The sequence below is a fragment of the Strigops habroptila genome, chromosome 5 (genome assembly GCF_004027225.2).
Source record: "Strigops habroptila isolate Jane chromosome 5, bStrHab1.2.pri, whole genome shotgun sequence".
In the NCBI taxonomy this organism is placed as follows: Eukaryota; Metazoa; Chordata; class Aves; order Psittaciformes; family Psittacidae; genus Strigops; species Strigops habroptila.
Genome location: NC_044281.2, coordinates 8,955,281 through 8,966,990, shown reverse-complemented (window position 1 = coordinate 8,966,990; position 11,710 = coordinate 8,955,281). Strand labels below are relative to the sequence as shown.

Genomic DNA, 11,710 nt, shown 5'->3' with positions numbered 1-11,710 from the left:
ACGCTCTGTCTTCCCAACTGATTGTGCTGCCTGGTATAGCTGGGTGACATCCAAGGGCTGCTGCCCTGTAACAGCACCATTATGTTTAGGGAGATAATGACACAAGAGGAGGGAAGGGGAGAAGCAGCAACACAAAAGACTGACTGTCAGAGCCCAGAACAAGTTTTCAGGCCTGGCATTTAGGAACACTCTATTTCTGATGTGAAGTAAACTACATCTAGAAAAAGATATATAAGCCCTCATCATCAATCTTAAGAGGCTGGCTGTTAAGAGAAACCAGATTTTAGGGTCATAGACTCATCTGCCAGATGGCACATCTTTTTCAACTGAATCCTTACCACAGATGGGCTTTTTTTTAAACAATTCAGGTAAAACCCAAACCAAACAAAACTAAACAAAATGCCACCCCACTCCCCATATAAAACAACTAAAACCAACCCCCAAACCCCCACATCCAGTCTTGTATGTGTGCATGCAGGAAAAACCACTACAAATATCAAAGGCTTGTCATTTCATATCTTCCTTAAAGCAGAGGTTCTTTCATAATCCTACAAACATAAGGAATCAGGGCAATTATAAGTCTATATTACAGCAAAACTTTCTGTCAGTTAGTTTGCCTATTTTTGTGAGTCAGAGTGGCTATTGAAACACAGGCAAAACGTTTGGTCTTAACCGATATTCAGAGCATTAACAGCAACAGTAGAGCATCAGGAGCTGTATTAGCTGTGACAGAATTACCATGCCATAGGATCACCCCAGATATTTGCTGGAAGTTACGTTTCTTTCTTTTTAACATTTAACAAAAGACAGCACTGCAAAAGCCAGAAGAGAAGAAAGCAGTCACACTCCCCTCCTCTCCAGGCTGTTCCCGCAGCCAGCAGGGAATTGCCATGTCCTTATTTAATGCTTCAGTCATTCTTCACACTCCTTTGCAGGAGACGCCAGGGCTTTCAGACAGGTCTACCAGCAGGCGCACCGGGACTCAGGCACTCCGTGAAGGAATACAAACACCAGCTAATTAAATCTATTGTTAAAACAATTTGTTTCTTGCTGGGGCCGAGTCATCTGAAAGTGTTTAAACGAGGCAGGATTCATTTCTGAGCACAGACTGCCATCTTCACTCAGGAGCAGCTCACCCTCACTTCTGTGATTTTACATTTAAAGTACAGATCAGCAACAGAGAAATAATAATGAAATAAAAATCCAAGTCCAAAACTCTGAGCTTTGCCTTAAAAAGGGCAGCATTTGGAGGGAAAATCCATGGTTTAGCTATGCAGCATGGACTCCTAGAATAAACAGTGGCAAGCAAGGATATCTGCAGCACATAAATCATAAAGGTTTATTTCCAAAAAACACCTGCCCCCAAGAGGGCACTGTGATATTATATATACTTCATGGCTTGTGAGCACCCACCATCCAAGCAGTGGGGCACAGGCATGCCCACCCCTCCACCGCAGCCCAGGCTGGCAGGCCTGGCCTCCATGCTCTGTGGTGACTGACGGTAAATCAAGGGGAACGCCTGGTTTCTGCTTTCAATGGTTGTATTTCCCTTTCAGTGAAACACACAAGCAGGAAAGCAGCAAAAAGCTCAATTTTCTGGAAAGCAAAGCAACAAATGTAACGCAGGGTCATTGTGTTCTACTTGTGTGAGCAGAGCCATATTCACTGCTACCCAAACCACCCGTCCTTTTGTCTCTGCATGTGATATGCCTCAGCTTGCTTTGGCAGTTTTCTTCTCAGGGTCACAGCTAGTTTCTTGCTTGGTTTCTCAGCAGTTTCTTCAGATGCCACAAAAGCCTGTCCAGTTAGATGGTGGATGGAGCACACAGATGGAGTCTGTTCAGCAAACAGACCTTCAGACCCTGTTAGCCATGTCCAGCCTTGTTCCCAAAGCGCCTGCCTCCCTCCCTCTTTGATATGGGCATACCCACACCAACTATCTGGTCCAAGAGTATCTCCTTCTGCCACTTAGAATTTGTCTTTGCTGTCTTTCAAATCTCAGCCTAAACTTCCTCATCAGTCTTGAGAGCTCTGAAGCTTTTTGGTTTGCATGGCTAGCCTGTTCTCTCCTTTAATTCCCACCCTGCCAGGCTCTAATACAGCACTGCCTCTTCCAGGGCCAACCAGACTTGAGGGGAGAAGCCATCTCAGTGATTAGTTGGACACCTTCAGGAAGTGTTTTAGCACATGACTCTAAGAGCAACTCATTAAATCAGCCTCTGACAAAATCTATGCTATTTAAAGGCATTTAAACATCTGCTCCATAGCTGTAACACCTTGCCATCAACTTTCCAAATCTGTGTACCATAGGCTGTCATACCCTAATTACAGGCCAAGTTCTGCAGCCCTTAATTGACCGCAAATTAATTACAGTAGGTGCTAGACAACTAAATCTCTGTTTGAATACATAATGCTTTGCAATGAGGTTCTCCACAGACAGGTAACTAAATCAGTGTAAGGAAAAAATTTAGGTATTGTTCATTTGGGATAGTTAACCACAAAACTTACCTGATTTTCCAACTTAATTATATTTGGATTTGATAGGCATAACTTGATGCGTTAAGAAAAGCTTTTAATTTCCCAACCTTTCTCTTGGCCCTCATCACCACCCAATTCCACTTCCATTAACCCAAGAGGCACTTGCTGCAGCTTTTGGAATCTCTGCTTTGCTTAAAGCCTCACCTGAAGCCCTCTCCCTCCTGTTTGACAGCCAGCCGTGGGAAAACACCAACTGGCTCTACCTAAGGACAGAGGTAGAAGGCACTCAGATACAGTAAGCAAGTCAACAGCAGTGGAAGGCATTTAATCTTTCAGCTGTGAAAAGATTTGTTGATGCTGAAGCAACAATGAAAGCAGAGAAATGTTCCCTGGTCTCAGGAGATGTGCTGCATGGAGCCCCAGTTCCTGTCCTCACCTTTCTTACTGGCTGCCCAGTGCCAAGGGGGTATCTCAGCAGTCTTGCTGGGCTCCTTCCCTGGCCTCAAGAAGGGGCAGCAAGAGCCAGCCTAGACACTTCTCTCGACCTGGCAGCCCATCAGCACTGCACAGCCCTTCCCTTTGGCTTTCGAGGGCATTTGGAGGACCATCCTGGTAAGAGCACAGGAATCACTAGAAGGCCAAGCCAAGTGTCTGCAGCACAGCCCAAGGAACAAAAAGCTTCCCAGCTTTCAGAAAGGAGGTGGTGAGAAGGAGCCATCTGGGCACAAACAGGGAGATCAACACCTCCAACCAGGAAAAAGTGTGGTGAGCTCCTGAGGCTGAGACCCTCCTCTGCTCCCAGCTCTCCCCACACCATGCCTCCTCCTGCTCAGTGGGTATTCCAGCACCAAACAGGAAAGCTTACTTCCCTACACAGCTCTAACAAGCCAGGCATGACTTTCCACTTACCACAAGGATGGAAGCACAAGACTTCACTCTTCTTCCTCCCTCTTTCCAAAGGAGTTTTGGTGCAAAGCCTCTCAGTGGCAGACCTACCAGGGAAGTCCTCCTGCTCCTGAAGCAGCCAGCCTGCCAAAGCCTGTTTAGCCCCTTTTGTCTCTTACTCCACTCTAGTTTATTGCCTTCAGGTTTGAGATTCTTGGCAGGTGTAGCCTAGCAATGCCAGCTGCAAAGTCGTGTTTGCACATCAGCCCATTAGCCCTTTCCATCCTTCATCTCCTTTGGCACCTACCAAAGCACTCACAAGCTGCTCCAAGAAGTGGTGGTATGGCCCGTTGCCATATATCCATTCCCTCTGATGGCTCACAAGCCCATTTTATGTCCCTCACATGGTTTAAGTTCTCATTTACATGAAGAGACATTTCTGGCACACGCGGCATGCCAGTCTCAGGTTTTTTTAATGGAGTCTGAACAACCTTGGTTAATCAAATGGGCATCCACGGAGTTTTCTCTTTGGTGTTCCTCTCATCCTGCTGAATTTCTAGGAGACTTCTTACTGGTCCCACAACCAGCTTCACTAGTTTACTCTGTTTGAACAAGAGGCTGAAGGCAAGATCTGATGACGAGCAGCTGTGGGGATCACAGCTGCTTCTGAATACCAGGAATGTGAGGTCCCAGATCTCCTTATCTGCCAAAGGGATGAAAAACCCAACATAGCCAGAGTATTTTAAACAGACACCAATCCTTAAAACATGGGAGGGAGGAAGAAGGAAAAGCAGCACATTACCAAGCACAGCTTTCTGACTACCTGTGATTTTGGTTTTCTCCGTTGCCAAAGCTGGTGTTGCTGCCAGTAAGGAGCCACAAGACCATGGCCAAATTTAGGCTGCAGTTGTACGCACGCATGCAGAGCTTTCATCAAACATTCAGAGACAAGGCTTTGCAATTAGTTTTGTACCTTTGGCTTTCCAGTTCCTTTTAACACCAGTGCCTAAAATAACCTCACAAACAGCTTGATTTTGCAGGAAAGGATCTAGGGCAATGACAGCAATTCAGCCTCTGAGGCAGCTTGGATTCAGTATGCTTTTCATGGGATCTGCCCCAGTTTTCCAACTGCACAGATATCACACAGGCCAGCGACCAATTACCTTTGAATAGCTCACTGAACAGTAAGTGAGCTTGGCAAGTAAGGGGCAAATAACATCACCAGAAAAATTAGAGTACTTGCCAATAGTGTCATTTCCTTTACTAGCTATGCCCTATCTAATGAGTGGCTGTGCCTCCTCACCTTGGCTTGTTGGCTTTGGTACTTGTACCAAGACAGTGTAGCATGGCTCCATGGGACTACAGAAGAATGATGCTCTGCAACATTTTTACCAGCTTTCAGTACCTGCAGCATCCAGATGGATGGAAAAGAGTGCTACAAGCAGTGGGTTCCTTTTCAGGACAGTGCTCTCAGTTTCATTTCAATCATTTCAGTATGATCGAGAGTAAGCCACATAGGATAAAACATGGGAAGCTTTTGTTTAAAGAGGTTTCTTTACCCGTTGCTGGCAAGATCTTGGTGACTTCAGTATCTGCTAGGAAAAAATGTGGTTACCCTTTGTGCTATCTACAATGAGGTAGTCAAGCAAAAATAGTAACATTAGTTATTTCTACTTCTTGTGCAGCTCTTTGCCCCTTCCCACATTCACAGGGTGCTAAGCAACAAGGTCTGGCCATAGGCTGGCCACAAAGTGGGCCACCAAGGAGTTACTTGGCTGCTCTTGAAAGTTACAACTCCTGGGCAAAATATTTCTGCTTGTTTGGAAATAGGGGTATTTAAAGAAATCTCAAGAGCTCTGTGCCAGTACAGAGGTCGTTCCACACATTGTAACTTACAGCTTCATGGCATAAGGTATAAACCCATAGTTTCTTTTGGCTTTTAGGACGTCTGCGTTAAAAGAAGTTATATTTTGGCATGCTTGTGCCAGTAGGACCCACATTACGCCCGACAGTGAGTGAAATCCCTGCCCAGAGGTGTCAATCTGCCGTCAGATCAATGACAGGCACTCTGAGCCTGTGTGGCTGCTCTGCCCCTTCTGCCCCAACACCAACAGGACTCCCTGCAACCCTGCCACCATGGATCAGGTCACAGCATGGGGCACTTCGAAGGGATCACAGGGGGAGGGAGACGTTTCTGAAGCGTGCATGCTCTAGTGGCCTTCTTGTTAGCTCGGTTGTTTGCCTTGCTGCATAACAGCTGGTGTCTCAGACCAGTAATTACACTGATGTAGTACTGCTTCTTGTTGAGGTTTGGCAAGAGGGCAGCCACTCAAAAGGCACCACACGGGCATGTTTGATGAACCCTGGTATTCAGAGAGCAGATTGGTGATTTCCCAGCTATCAACTGACAGGATCTTTTTGCAAGAGAAGTGAAAAAAAAATATATCTATGGGATGACACAGAAAAAAATATAAATCCTACTTCGTTACACCTCCTGGCTTGTTTGGTCTTCTCTGGTCGAAGGCAGCTGTGTACAGTACACAAGGTTGGAGACCTTCATATGCGTTAACTTCTCAGCAAGGTTGAGTTACCCCCAGGGAACACCATGCTGTATAATTGTAATGCACCCAAGACTCAGGCAAGGTTAACTCAGAGCTCCTCCTGGTTTTGGTGTGAAGTGATGCCCAGCACAGCTTGGTCTTTGGTGAGCAGTCCAGCCCTGGGCGATGCAGGACTCACCTTGGATGAACTTACCCAGAGAGGTACATTAGCTTATGCTAAATTTGGAACAGGCGAGTTGCTTCTGGGGCACCTGGTAGCTCTCTGGTGTCCCTGCATTGCACAGCAGCATGAATGGTCCTTCAGGAGTTGATCAACCCTTTGGCAGAGGAACTATCTGCTTGTCAGGCTTGTGCACAGCCACGCTGCCAGAGTCGGAAAACATCCCCATAATGAAAACCCTGGTAGTGAGCTCCAGTAATTTATACCTCTGCAGACCAGCTCCTCGGGCTCATGTACCAGATGTAACAGACTAGTAATTGCTGCGTGATTTCTAATTGCTGTCGTTTATAAGAGCAATGGAACAAGTCAGATCTACAAACACAGCTTTGATGCAAAAAAGGTACCAGAAAGCTCAGAAGCTCAGCATCAATTTATATGTTGGTACTGAGTACCCTATATTGGGTATATTGGTGTGACCTAAATATTTATATCACAAGTACATGAGGTGGAGGGATTGAAAGCAAAAGAGATTCTTCTGTGCATATTTATACCAAAAAATGTTGAGCCAGCAGCTAACGAGGCAAAAAGTCTGTTTCTCTGAGATTTAAGCACAGCGTAAAAAGCTGAGCTGAGACACTTCTCGTCCTCCTCTGCCTGACAATGTCCTGCCAAGCTGAAACCTTTCATTCACGCTCTTGCTCTTTGTCTCTGGAGCCTTTTGCAGCAATCCCAGGCCATGCTGTGAGCAGCAGGTCAGGAGCATGCAGATGTGCAGTAATGATCCCTGCAAAGCCAGCTCGCAGAGGTTTAGCCTGGAGCGTACAGGAGGGGGAGTGTTTGCTGCGATGTTTTCATAGCCAGCAAAAACCACTGTTTTCACCAGGGTTTTCTTCCTTTCTTCAGCTATAGCTGAACCCAGGACAATATCTTATTCGAGGCACTGCTCAAGCCCTTCAGCCCCCAGGATGCTCCTGCAGCATCGAACTGCAGAGTGATGTTTCTGGGCTTGGAGGAGGGCTTACTGAGTCTGAAACTGCCCTCTTCAGCCAGGCTTGCTGAATACCTCCCAAAAGCTGCAAGCTCCCTCAAGCAGATGGGCTTACCAGCCACGTGGGACTCCACAGCATTACTCCTTACCATCGCAGCATGGTTCGTAGCCACCAGTTCAGTTTTTCCACTGCAGATCGATCAACACCTCTTCTGGTTATGTTATTACTGGGGCTTTGAAGAGGTTTCCCTTAAATGAGGATTTGGGAACATGTCTATAACGTGAACTCCTATTCCTGTTTTAAAAGATGAGCTGAGCATCAGCCAAGCCCCTTACAGATAGCTACATGCACATCTTTTGGTCCATCAGAGCTTGCAACAGTGGCATTTTCCAGAGGTGCTCTGGTAGTAAGTGGGGAAGGAACTCCTGGTCTAAGCATTTTCCCTTGTAAAAGTGCCCACATTGGCTCAGTTATGTTTAGCCATCTTAGAGTTCCCAGCTACCGTGAAAAGTCCAGCTCAGACCTCTGCTGAAGTCACTGTGGTTATGACTCACAGACTAAACAGAAGTGCCAGGAAATCATGTGTATGCAGCAAAATGGCTTTCTGCATCTGGCCTACTGATTGCTAGGTGGGAGCTGTTTAAGTAACAGCAGTTTCTGATCAGGAACTTATGGAACTGGCTTCTGATCTGCTTCAGAAGTAAGAAATCCGGGGGCATTTATTTGATGTCCCATACAGAAAGGGAGCATTGGCTGCACCTCTGCATGTGTGTGGGATTCCTTGCACTCAATCTCCATACAGACATCAGCCCCTTGCCATCAAACAGGGCCTCCTCTTTCTTTAGAGGACATTCCTCAGTGGCCAGCACAGAATCACAGAATGGCTTGGGTTGGAAGGGACCTTTAAAAGTCATCTAGTTCCAACCCCCCTGCCATGGACAGGGACATCTTTGACTAGACCAGGTTGCTCAGAGCCCCGTCCAACCTGGCTTTGAATGTGTCCAGTCAGGGTAGCCCCTGCACAGGAGCAAACCTTCCACCATGCAACATACATGCCACTTGCCTGGCCTTTTGACAACATGCCTGACGGTACATGCCGGATGATACATGCCTGGCAAGTGCGCTTCCGCAGCACATTGAATTCCCGCACTTCCAACTGGCCTGTAGAAATAGCATCTGAAGTGGGAAAATGGTTTAGTTTTGACCCACAACTTCTCCAGCAGATAAAACTCGACATGATGATTACATTACTTGCCCTTAGGAGTCAGGGCAAAGCTCCCCCCACAGCACATATAGTTTTGAATTAATTTAATTTCCTCAAGTGACTTCAGAACACTGACAAGATGGACTCACAAGAAAGATTTTCTTCTCTCTTCATTTGAGTCTTATTCCTCTTCAGAAGCAATTTGCAGAAAGAAACATATATTCAAAAATCAAAAATAGCATTTGGGTTGGTATTTTGGAAGATGGTTGTTTTGCGGTCCTGGGCTCTTTTGTACAGCTGTAAAGGGAATGTGGGCTCCACAGAGAGGACAGGATCCTCGAGCAGCTTAAAAAACCCATCACAAACCAGGAACAACTGTTTGTGAGAGCCAAGGATGTAGCACTTGGAGGAAGGAGCTGATGCTACCCTAGGACGCAACATTCAATAGGCAGGACGCTTTGCTCTGGAGTGGATGTGGGACCCAGCCCAGCTCCTGCCTCCATGCTTAATTTGACTGTCACTTTTATGGAAACTGAATAAAAGCATTTAAAATCTAAATTGCAGAAGCTCTCCAAAGGACCTCTGGTCTCATTTCTTTGTAAATATCCAAAATATCATTTTGATAAAAGTAGAGGGAGAGTAATTACAAGTTTAAGAAACTGAAAAGCTGTTTCTTCTGAAAGATGCATTTAAAGTTCCCCATACACATCATCCTAAATCAGAAAACCTACCTAGCAGAATATCTCCCTGCACCAACATAATGAAAAAGGAACTATTTACAACCAAGGTGGTATGCAGTCAGGGACAGTAGAAATCACTCCTTTGTACCACTTTGTGCAGTTTGATTTTAATACAACTAATACCGTGCAGAAATCTGGTATAGGTACCCAAATGGACTCTTCATCTCTCATCATCCAAAAAGCCCTATTTTGAAGAGGTGGAAAAGGTAAAAGCTCTAAAATATCACCTGTGGGAGTTCTCCCCTGGCATGTGCATGGGCCTGCCTGGGACACCCCTGAGCTGAGGGCACACACCAGACACCTTTTTGGCCTCACAAAGGCACTGCCATAGAACACTCCACCCCATCACAATACCCAGGTGCGCCCCGGAGCCCACAGGAGCACCCACCGGACCATGGAGGAGAGTGAAGGTCATCAGCTGCCACACACCATACATTAAAGCTTTCAAATCCCGGAGCAAAACACCAGCTTCGATTAAGACCATCAAGATCACACATCATGCCAAAAACCGATGCAGGAGAGAAGGTACTTCATGACCTGGGCTATAGCCTGGGTCACACAATAGGGGAAGGCAGCTTCTCCAAGGTGAAAGCGGCCACCTCCAACAAACACAAGGGCCCCTTAGCCATCAAGGTGGTGGACCGGCAACGAGCACCCCACACCTTTGTGTACAAGTTTCTGCCCCGGGAGCTCAATATCCTGCGCAAGATCCGGCACCCCAACATCGTGCACGTCTTGGAGCTCATCGAGGTCTGCAATGGGAAGCTCTACATAGTGATGGAGGCTGCAGCCACTGACCTGTTGAAGCTGGTGCAGCAGCTGGGGAAGCTGCCCTGCGTCCCCAGGGCCCGGGACATCTTTGCACAGGTTGTGGGTGCTGTGCGCTACCTGCATGATCGCAACTTGGTGCACCGGGACCTGAAATGTGAGAATGTGCTGCTCACTGCTGATGGCCACCGGGCCAAACTCAGTGACTTTGGTTTCAGCAAGGAGACCAGCAGCTATCCAGACCTGAGTACCACGTTCTGTGGGTCAGCAGCCTACAGTTCTCCGGAGGTGCTGATGGGCATCCCCTACGACGCCAAGAAGCACGACGTGTGGAGCCTGGGGGTGATGCTCTACGTGATGGTGACTGGCTGCATGCCCTTTGACAATACCCATGTCCGCAAAATACCCCAGCAGCAGAAGAAAGGAGTGCTGTACCCGGAGGGGCTGCCCCCACTGCCAGAGCCCTGCCTAGCCCTCATCACCCAACTGCTCCAGTACAACCCAGCATGCCGGCCCGGTGTGGGGCAGGTGGCCAAGAATAGCTGGTTGAAGGGGGACATCTGAATGGGGAAGCTCTCCCCAGAGATTGGGGGAGAGCAGTAACATGTTGGTGCAATCAGTTCTGTGGTAGAAAAGCTTTCTGTGGTTTATTGATCATTTCGAGCCCTGGGGTGCCACTATGTGGAGCTGGTTGAACTTCCAGCACCTCCAAGACCATGTACTCCCAGAAGGTGGTCAGATCCTTCCACAGAGGAGAGCCTGCTGTGGGTTGGCTTTCAAGATACAATGACCATGCTGAGCTAGCAGTACAAGCAAAGTGTGGGGCTGCTTACACCAGCCTGATCGGAGGGGGACCTGCACCCCCTGCCAGGTAGGTCGGGACTGCCCCATGGAGCCAGATGGCCAGGGCAGGGTGGTGAGGTGCGATGTGCAGCATCACAGTCCTTTATGCTGCCTGCTCCCTAGTACATGTAATGAGCGCTGAAACTCCCATGCAGCTCCCCCTCTCTGCTGCTCCCCACCCTCTACTGTGGTATGCACAGCGCCCTGCCCTGCACTGCAGGAGGAAAGCTGTTCTCACACGGGCCTTGGCTTGTCCTCAACCTTGTTTGCCACCAGACTGTATTTGGGCTGGTGCAAGGGGTGAAGTAGTGGTCCTGCAAATCACTACTGCAGAGAAAATCTTACGGGTTTTGTATGCCAGTGATATTTGTAGCCCAAATTCACAGCGGGGTCTTTGCAGGCAACTGGACAGCATTACTGAGCCAAAAGTTTTGGTGTGGGTTTGAGATCTGCTGCGTCTTTCAGATACTGATTCTTACCAACATTTAAAATCTCTGCTAAAAGATATCTGATGAGAAAGAAATGCTGCTGGCCACGGAGAACCTGAAATGGGAAACAGATAAAGATATAAAGGAGAACTGCTTTGCTAACAGCTGCTGTCCAGCTTCAACATAGAAATTACCAATGACCACAAATGCAACCCCCAAAATCTACTACAGATCCCTACTGGCAAGTCCCATTTTCAAAGGGTTAATTAAAGGTAGGAGCTGGCATCTGACATGAGACATTTCAAACCCCATTTAAACAATCTCTGATCTAGCTTCCACTGCAGCTGAAGTCAGGAGAGCTCCCGCTGGGTGGTCCATCAGCCTCCACCGTGTTGCTGGTGCCACGTGAGGAAACACAAGGCAGCCCTGGCAGCAGCTCTCGCGGCCGGGCTCGGTCTTACAGGAACACACCAGTGCACATGGAAACACCTTTGGCAAAGCAAACATTCTGGGTCTATTAAAAGCAGCAGTTTAAGTAGAACAAGATGTGGCAGCAGAGCCAGCCCCAGGCTTTCCAGCACGCAGGCTACAGTGAATTTTGCCACCTCCAGAATGAGGATTTATTTTGTTCTCCTCCTTGCAGCTGCACAATAG

At 47.5% G+C, this 11,710-nt stretch overlaps 1 protein-coding gene across 1 annotated transcript; it reads left to right on the top strand.

Moving 5' to 3' along the window:
* The first annotated feature begins 9,455 nt into the window (after positions 1-9,455).
* On the top strand, positions 9,456-10,349 carry TSSK6 (testis specific serine kinase 6). The gene has a single exon (XM_030488930.1). The coding sequence runs from the start codon at positions 9,516-9,518 to the stop codon at positions 10,347-10,349; it is 834 nt and encodes a 277-aa protein (XP_030344790.1). The 5' UTR covers positions 9,456-9,515.
* Positions 10,350-11,710: the final 1,361 nt, after the last annotated feature.